The sequence below is a fragment of the Mesoplodon bidens genome (genome assembly GCF_964165515.1).
Source record: "Mesoplodon bidens genome assembly, chromosome: 2".
In the NCBI taxonomy this organism is placed as follows: domain Eukaryota; kingdom Metazoa; phylum Chordata; class Mammalia; order Artiodactyla; family Ziphiidae; genus Mesoplodon; species Mesoplodon bidens.
The window spans coordinates 128,722,060-128,731,191 of record NC_138177.1 but is presented as its reverse complement, the minus strand read 5'-3'; the positions used below and the strand labels follow the sequence as shown (position 1 = coordinate 128,731,191).

Sequence of the window (9,132 nt, the reverse complement as noted above, 5' to 3'; positions counted from 1 at the left end):
TATAGCTCTTAAGAAAATTACAAGGGTTTTAGGAACTGTGTGCCAGGAATAGGGACAAAGACCAAATGTATATTTCTTATTATAAATCATAATATCACAATGGCAAACAGTATTTTCTCTATTACTGGGTCTCAGTTAACTAACTTGGATGCCATCCTCTTAAATTCAGGCATACTTACGGCGCTTGACTGTCTTTGTAGGCACTTAGAAAGAAATTTTAATACATGTGTTGAAGAAAAAGTATTTATTTGACACCTTTACAAAAATATTTAGGCACATAATTTTCATATTATGTCACCTGATTTACATATCTCAATCCTCGGTACCTTTTAAAAACACTAAAATGGTCATTTGGTAAATAGAATCTGTATTGAAAAAATACTGTGATAGGCCAACATTTGTAGACAAACTCAGTTGATCATCAGCATGAGAAAGAAACATTTATGAACAAAATAATATCTAAAAACATTTTTGTGAGACAAAAAATCTAACCAGTAGATTTCTTTTTAAAAAGCATTTTCAAAAAAGCAAGCTTAAAAAAAAACCCACCATAGAATACCTCCTCATACCATGATGAAGTGGCATCCTAACAGTAAGAACTAGAAGGTAGGTTTAGAAAACAGCAATGGTGCCAGAGGTTCACAAACACCAACTGACAAAAGCCTGGACACAGAGGCAGCATGAAGTTGATGCATTTAATTCGGAGAAGGGAAGAAGGAATGTCTGACCTATACAGGAGCTACCTTAAGGTGACAAACTGGGGAAGTTTTAACGGAGTCACCATTCTGAGGTATAATTATCTTCCTCTAAGGTAGAAAATAATTTTTCTTTTTTTTTTAAATTTACCAAAATACTAAAGTAATTTTATTTTTTTAAACAGATGGATTCACCTGCATCACACAATATCCACAATTATATCCAGTAGGTATTTAATAAAAGACGGCCGTGAGCAGAAACCATTCTTTAACCGTGAGCAGAAACTGTTGTTTAAAACAAAGCATTCTAGAGGCAACAAAGTATAGGGTCACATTTTAAAAGAAATACACTGCCCAGCCTCTAGCATTTAAGGAGCACTAATTAAGAATCTTAATCTTTGCCTATAGTCTTACCATGAAATAATGACAATAACAACATGTGCTGAGTGCCTAATATGTAGGAGGCATTGTGCTGAGTAGTTTGCATCTGTTATCTCATTTATTCTGAGTATTTTTCCCCCCCTCAGGGAGGGAAAAATCAATTACAGCCTCGTTCATAAGGAGGACCAGTAGTACATAGCTGTAGCTCTAAGGAAGCAAGAATGCATGCACGAGAGGGAGGAGGGACCCAGGCTATTCACAGAATTCTAATGGCCTGGCACGCATCTCAGAGCTGGGGGACTAGTAGGAGTTATAACTCCTCTTAGATTAAAAAAGTGCTTCATTCAGCGCTGTGTGTGGGACACCCCTGATCAGCAGTGCTGACAACTGTGCAGGCGGCTTTTACTCATAAATCACGGACTCCTTTCATCTGCTTCTTTCTCTCAATCGGGGTCTGGCTAAAGAATTATACATTCCTTGAGAACAAGAACCCTGCCCTCTTCATCTTAGATGCCCCAGAGCTTAGCATAATGCCTGGAATAAAACAGTCAATCTTTGCTCACTGAATGACGCCATAATATTGAAAGCAAAGGCAGGCCCTCCCCAAATCCTGGGTTCCATCCCAAACCAGTCAAAAGTGAAATTCTACTATTCTTTCCACGAAGATCCTACATCAGCGTTACTGATGTGAACTTACCATGCATTCCTGATACACTAGGACTACAAACAACAAACTTGCAAACATACTTTTCTTTCTTAACCTACGTGCAAGGTGGATCCTACAAATGACTGGCTCATACAGCCAACTGCCATATAAGGGTATTAAAAATCACCTGACATGTTAGCAATGTGTAGCCTGGCCAACCAGGGTTATTCAAATCAATCTGGCACTGCCTTAAAAACAGACTGGCCAAAGACAACATCACTGTCACTGACTCAAGAGGAGCCACTTCACTAATGTGTTTTCAAAATTCTCACCACAGCTCATCTGTCTCAAAGGGCAAATTTAAGCATTTAACTCTATACTGCCTTTCTTCCAAGAGGTAGTTAACAGGTCAAAGAACTTTTGCCTTATAAGATGCTGGAATACCAGGTAAATCTCTTTGTGTGTGCCATAACCAAGCCTGCACGTAATTGAAAACAAACTTCAAAAATGGTTGGCCAGTCTATTCAATCTCCAACTTCCCCAGGCTTCTTTCTCTTATCTTGAAATGTTGGTGACAGTTGAAGGGGGCATCCAGCAATCAACATGGATAGAGCAGAAGCTGTAAACTACTCTACTGCTTCTAATCATCCAGAAAGTTCAGCATAGGCCAGGAGCCCTGAGGTCATGTGCATCTAGTGAAGTTATAACTATCCATGATTTCCTCAAATAAACCTGAGGAGATGACAGATCTTCAAGGGAACCTGATCCCCAAGAAGCAGTTCAACCCCTGGTGGGGTTTTAGTCCAACACCTCTAAATGCACACAAACTATTTCTAACATCAAAGTTCCCTCCTCCATGTGGCTGATAGAAGAAGGAACAGAACTGCTAAAATTAGCTCCCACGACTTCCCACTGTCCCCAGTGGCAAAACCAGGCAGTGGCAGCAACATTCACAGCCAGAAGTGCATGTCAACCGAGGCCAGCCTGGAAGTGAGACAGAAGCTCAGGCGTGTAGACTGACCCATCATTCTCCCTGATTCGCAGAGCCTATTCCTCTCTGACTCCAAATTCCATCAACAGATTGCCTCCCTGAAAGAGCTCAAGCTAGCTTAGCTGGCAGCCCCATTTCCTCACTCCCTCAGAGAAGGGAGGTTATCATGGGCAGCATGGTTCAGTGGAAAAAACAGGAATTGTGACTTACTGGCAAGTCACCTAACTTTCTCTGAGTCTTGTTTTCTTATCAATAAAGCAGGGACAATAAGGTATCTTGTACAAGATAATATCCTATTCTCCCACTTGAATTTTCTCAGCTCACATAATACTGGAAAAAAGTGAGCCTTAGGACCCCTTACCTGGAGCTTGTAACTTGGGAGTTGGCCATGAGGCTAATTCTAGGGACCCAGCACCACCGGCCAGGCTTCGATAAAGACAAAATAAGGGAAAGATATGAATGTGAAATGACCTCAATATAATACTTTTTCAAAAATAAAAAGAAATCAAAACCTTCCAGGTCCCTGTTGAGGCACCAAAATACTGTTTAGGTCAACAAAGGCCAGTAGATTGCAAACCTAATGAAATGGAAGCCAGAGTGTACACCAACACAAAGGTACCAGCCTCTTACACAACGACTGCACAGCTGGCCTGAGCAAACACTCATCTCCAAAGTCAGTGGATGCCTCTAAGCCAAGTCACACTACTGTGTTTGAGTTAACACCTGACCCACCCAAAGAGGCAATTTAGGCATGCCCATCCACAGCTGCTCTCCAGGATGCAGCACTGGTCTTGAGAGAACTTACCATGCTCTTGGCATGCTCATCAAGTGACCAAGGGATGTGGAATGTAGGTGGGAGTGTCCAAAGGAAATAGGTATGCTCGTGCCACTGAAGTGGAAAAGAAGGTGATGGCTCTAACACTGACACTGCCAGAGACAGTCCAAGCCTCGACAATGTAGAAACATCTAACCAGCCTTTCGCCTCAAACCATAAACTCAAAAATATAAGACGTAGTCATAGTGATTCAAGGACGAGTAAAAAGAGTAGCAACCAAACCCAGAGGTGGGAAGCATGGGGAAACAGATGATGGTCAACTTCCCTGCATACCATTCTCACTCAGAGAAAAAAGGCTGAGTTGCATGGTTTACAATTGCAGCTTTTCACATACATGTGACATACACTGTAGCATGTGGTTTCACATCGCCATGGGGCTCGTAGACAGGTGCTTCCAACCCTACTTACAGATCTGCAGTTTCTGAGAGGTGAAAAAATTTCCATGACTTGTTCATAGTCACAACGTCTTCTAAGTAAGTCGATAGAGCTAAGTTCTCTGTCTAACCCTCGGTCACTATAGCAGGAGTGAGATCAAGGCAACTACCTCCAAAACATCCCTTTACCCCCAGCACTTAGCACAATGCCTGGCACATACTACATACTCAATACATTTTAGTTGAATGAATGAATCAGAGACAGACGAATAAATGAGGAAAAGGCCTACTTCCTCCGTCCCTTCATTATCCTCATCCTACACGACAAAGAGGGAATAGGATATTTTCAAGGAAAGCACTCTGTTCATCCCATGAGTTCTTAGGGAAGCCAACGTGGAAGCCAGTACACTTCAAAGCCGCACACATTTCTTTAGCGCCAAAGATGTCATCTTTGGCAAAAGCAGTGATGATATCCTTATGAAGAAAATGCAATTGTTAAGAAAGAAAATTCAAGGAAGAGAAATTTAAGATCCTTGGCTGCATTTCCAGCAGAAGGAAGGCTAAAGTGCCTCCAGACGCGGCAACGATGTGAATGATGAGGCTCCAGGTGGAGCACTTCATATATGCAGCTCTCAGGGACACTTGGATATCAAACTATGGAATAAAATATTTTCAAAACATTGATGTTTCACTGTTGGCATAGAAGAAAAATAAATTAAAAAGCCCAGTACATTTTCCAGTCTGATATAAATTAATTCAAATGGCATATTTAAAAGAGTCAATTATAAGTTTCTCTCATAAAATTTTGAAAGGCAGCAATCAATCCTCAGATTGTACAAGTGCAAAGGAATGGTATTTTCTCCATAATCAAGACACCTCAGAATCTGTATAAGAATTGCCAGTGTTCTGAGTTGATCAGAAACTTGGGCCTATGCAGTTGATGCAATCCTCTGGTCATACTGCTCCTTTCCCCTTAATGTCCAGCTTGTTACTGGCCTCTGACTGTTTGCTCAGCTGCTCTTCAGAGAAAGTGATGTAGGAATACACCAGGCTCCCAGCAATGCTGCAAAATAGAAAACCACCATCAGAGAAGAAGGAAGGAATGACAAATGTAAGGGAGACTGGTGTGAGCATTGGAGCTACCTTTACAAATCAACAGCACATAAAACTAAAACATACAGCACTTTCATCTACCAAACTAGAGACATTTCCCTCATCATGATATTATCCACTGCTGTTGATGCTTTGGGAAAATGAATGTTTGCACATACCTGCCAGCAGGAGTGCCAATTTTATACAGCCTTTCTGCATGACAATTTGTTGAAATAAAAACCTTAGAATTCTGCTTATCCTTTGACAGAGCAATCCATTTCACGGATGAATTGTATACATCTTCATAGACTTACTGACAAAGTATTTACCACAAAATCTATAATTGCAGAAAATTAGCTAAAGGATAAATGTCCCACAATAAGGAATCATATAAATTCATACAATAGAATACTATGCATCCATTTAAATGATATAAAATAAAAACTGGCAATGACCGTATTTTGTAATCTTACAAAATATTAAGTATTGTCCAACCCCATTTTATTTAAATGAACATGAATATGTATATTAATATGCATCATAATAGAAAACTGTCTTAAAGGAACACAACCAGAATATTAACAATGGTTACATCTGGGGGCTTCCCTGGTGGTGCAGTGGTTGAGAATCCGCCTGCCAATGCAGGGGACACAGGTTCAAGCCCTGGTCCGGGAAGATCCCACACACCGCGGAGCAACTAAGCCTGTGCTCTAGAGCCCGCGAGCCACAAATACTGAGCCCAAGTGCCACAACTACTGAAGCCCGTGCGCCTAGAGCCTGTGCTCCGCAACAAGAGAAGCCACCGAAATGAGAAGCCCGCGCACCGCGACGAAGAGTAGCCCATGCTCTCCGCAACTAGAGAAAGCCCGCGCACAGCAACAAAGACCCAAAGCACCCCAAAATAAGCAAATAAAATAAATTTATTTTTAAAAAATGGTTACATCTATAGGTGATTTCTATACGTATTTTCTGCATTTTCAAAAATAATCATTCAAGACAAAGAAATATTATTTTTAATAAGAGTAAAAAACATCCCAATAAGTAAGTAAACATGCAGACCCTGGGGGAGATTCACAGAGTTCGTTTCTCTCCGACTAGAATCAAGTTCACAGTGGAGAACCTGTCATCTGAGCCCTCAGACTCTGAGCTGGTTGCTGCTACCCCTCACACTTGTCTACCACAGCTAACGGCAGGAGGGTTCATTCTTTTGCGACAGTGATTATTCTTGTCTACTCTCACCTGGACTACATAGCCTCCTGCCCCAATCACTAAACTGAAAGCAAGCTGGAGGAGCTCAAAGAGCTGACACGCTAAACTGCCCTGACCAGCTCTGTCGCCAAGCCTGCCACCTGTGACTCCCTAGGGACTCCAGCTGGCAGCCTAGCCTACACTCTTTCGGATGTCTCCATCCTGGATTTGGCCCCCACTTTCTACCTGACCACCTGATTCATAAACTTGCTGCTTATTTGAAATTAGTTCTATTCTCCTCTGGACTTTGGCATCCCAGTCCCAGGAGGGTAAAAGCTGCATAGCTCCTGCAAATAAGGAAGCAAGATCAGGCATTCAGGGTACTAAATAATCAAATTGTGACCATTTATTAAAGTCTACTACGTGCCAGGCATTTTACATACACCTCCTGCCACTATAATAGCCCTTCAAGGTGCTCATTTTAGGGATGAAGAAACTGAGTCCCAGAAGTCATAAGTTACCTTGCTCAGGGTCACAAAGTACCTTAATGATGGACCAGAATAAAACCCAAGTCTGTCTGATTTTCTCCACTGAATCGGCTTCCTCCCTATAGCCCCTGCTCCACTTGATAGTGCAGGTACCTGTCTTTATTTTGTTCCCATCAGCCTATGAATTTCCCAAGGCTTTACTCTTAGCTCTACAGAGTGCCTTACACAGGCCTGGCACTTTGTAGCAGCACAATTAAATAACTGCTGAATTGAATATCTGCTATGGCCCCATTCAAAGAAAGGAGCCTCATGAACCCATCCCTGGGCCAGTGTTCACAGAGCTTCATCTTTTCCTTCATCTGGTTGCTTTCTTCCATTTTCTTTTTTTTCTTCTTCTTCTTTTTTCCTTTCAGCATTTGATCTGACTCTTCTGGAAACTTCTCTTATTTATCTAATGCATCAAGTAAATGATTTCCTTCGTAGCTGGGCTAGGCTAGGACCCAAGGAGACAGACAGCTTACCATAGCCTTCCCGATCAAAGCTAAAATTTCTTTGAGGTTCACATGTACATCTACATGATAGTCAATTTCTCTTTGCTTCCAACCCCACAAAAATGTAGAAGGAATGCTCTTTCTTACTTTCATCCTATCCTCCTCTAGATCCCCTCTCCTATGACAACCTAAAACATAACAATGCTCTCTTTTATTTCTCCTGCCAAGACGATCTATTATGTTCATGTTAAGCCGATTTCACCTAAATAGAAATAATGGAGCAATATAGGATAGAAGACAACAAAGAACGCCCTGGAATTTACTCTGGACTTCCTCCTTATGGTGATCCTAGGACCCTATATCCCTAGCGTAGTTAGTGTGACAAAAAACATGGACTCTGGAGTTAGGTGTTGGTTCAAATCTGAATGTAACTGCTAGCTCTGTGCCCCTGGGCACAGATTTAAATTTAACAAATTAAATTTGTTAATTTCTCTTGAGATTCTAGTTCTGTACTAAAAAGATAAGAATAATACTATCTACCTAGATTTGTTTGAAGAATAAATGAGATAACACGTATAAAGAACCAGGCCCTAATCCTGGCACACAGAGTAAGCAATCAAGAAATAGTTATTCCCTTCTCCCCACTTCCATGTAAGCTCCAATACTCACAGGCTAGAGGCGAGATGCATTGTTAACAAAAGGTAGAGTGGTATAATAAGAAGATTCCTGATGCAAGAAAAGGGCATCTTGTTACCACAGAGTTGTTTAAATAATCAGAGCAAAACCAAAACAGAAACCATTATTCTTAACTCTGGAGATTAAAGAGTACAGACTGTTCAGGTTATCACAAGTTCCAACATGAGGCAATAATAAAAGGCTTTCATCTCATCTTTATTCCTGACTTGATCATTATCAAACGTTTACATTTTCAGAAATGGCCTTTCCTGAATCACCTGAAAAGAAGTAAATATTCATCAACAAAGACACCACGTGCCAAAAAGCAGTGATGAGTTAATGCTGTGGGAAGAATATAACTTGCTTCCTAGAAACTTTGGGAATGTGGGGAAGCTGGAAGGAGGAGATGAGGAGGACTGAGAAAAGAAAGGGGAAAAACTCAATTTGGGGGGGAAAGGCCTATATCTAAATTTTTATACATCACTATCAAATGATTCTGAATCAAAATCTGCTACTTCAAAAAACTTCTCATTAATCTACTGGCTCTATAAGTATTCATATTAAAGTTGACCTCTGATACTTTGGAATTGGTATTTATATATTTGACAATCCTAAATACTGATTTTTTAAAATCTTAAGCAATTCTCCATCTGCCTAATATTCAGATCATAGTACTACCAATTATTAATTCACTGAGACCTGCTGTGGCAGACACAGCCAGGAAAGAAACAGAAGAAAGAGACAAAGCAAGAGTGTCCTGCAGACAGGGGTCTAGTTAGAATACCACAAGCCTGGCTGGCAAGTGCTGGATAGTGCCACTTCACCTGCTCTGATCCACGCCTGACCTTCCAAAGATCAGACAAGTACAACCTACCTCTCCGAGACCTACACAGCCATGGACATATTTACCAGCCTCATACGATTAGAAATCCATCCTACAAACATATACTAAAAATGCCCTCCATGTAGCAGCTCCATGGCTGCGGACAAGAGTCTGAAGGAACAGGCTGTCTCCATCTCCCCCTGCAGCGGACCTGTCTGTTCACAGGTGTAGCCAGGTAGCTCTGCCTCTTAAATTAGACCCTGCCTTCCATATTCCATGTGTAAAATATGTCAACCAATATCAAAACCTATGAACTAAGACAGTTTGACTTTTACTGCGATTTCCTAATACACACAATTTCTGCCAAATAATTGAGGCAGGGCCTCTGAGTACATTCTTCCTACAGTGACCAGGGACACCCCATCTCCACTCCACACACAGCAGCTGCTAGGG

The 9,132-nt window shown here is 41.2% G+C and overlaps 1 protein-coding gene across 1 annotated transcript in view; it reads right to left on the bottom strand.

The window, feature by feature from the left end:
• Nucleotides 1-229: 229 nt before the first annotated feature.
• Nucleotides 230-9,132, bottom strand: part of SLC35D1 (solute carrier family 35 member D1) — a 55,228-nt gene continuing 46,325 nt past the window's right edge. The window contains exon 12 of the mRNA XM_081220141.1: nucleotides 230-4,985. Coding sequence (XP_081076267.1) covers nucleotides 4,877-4,985 — 109 coding nt within the window. The 3' untranslated portion in view covers nucleotides 230-4,876. The remainder of the gene's footprint in view (nucleotides 4,986-9,132) is intronic.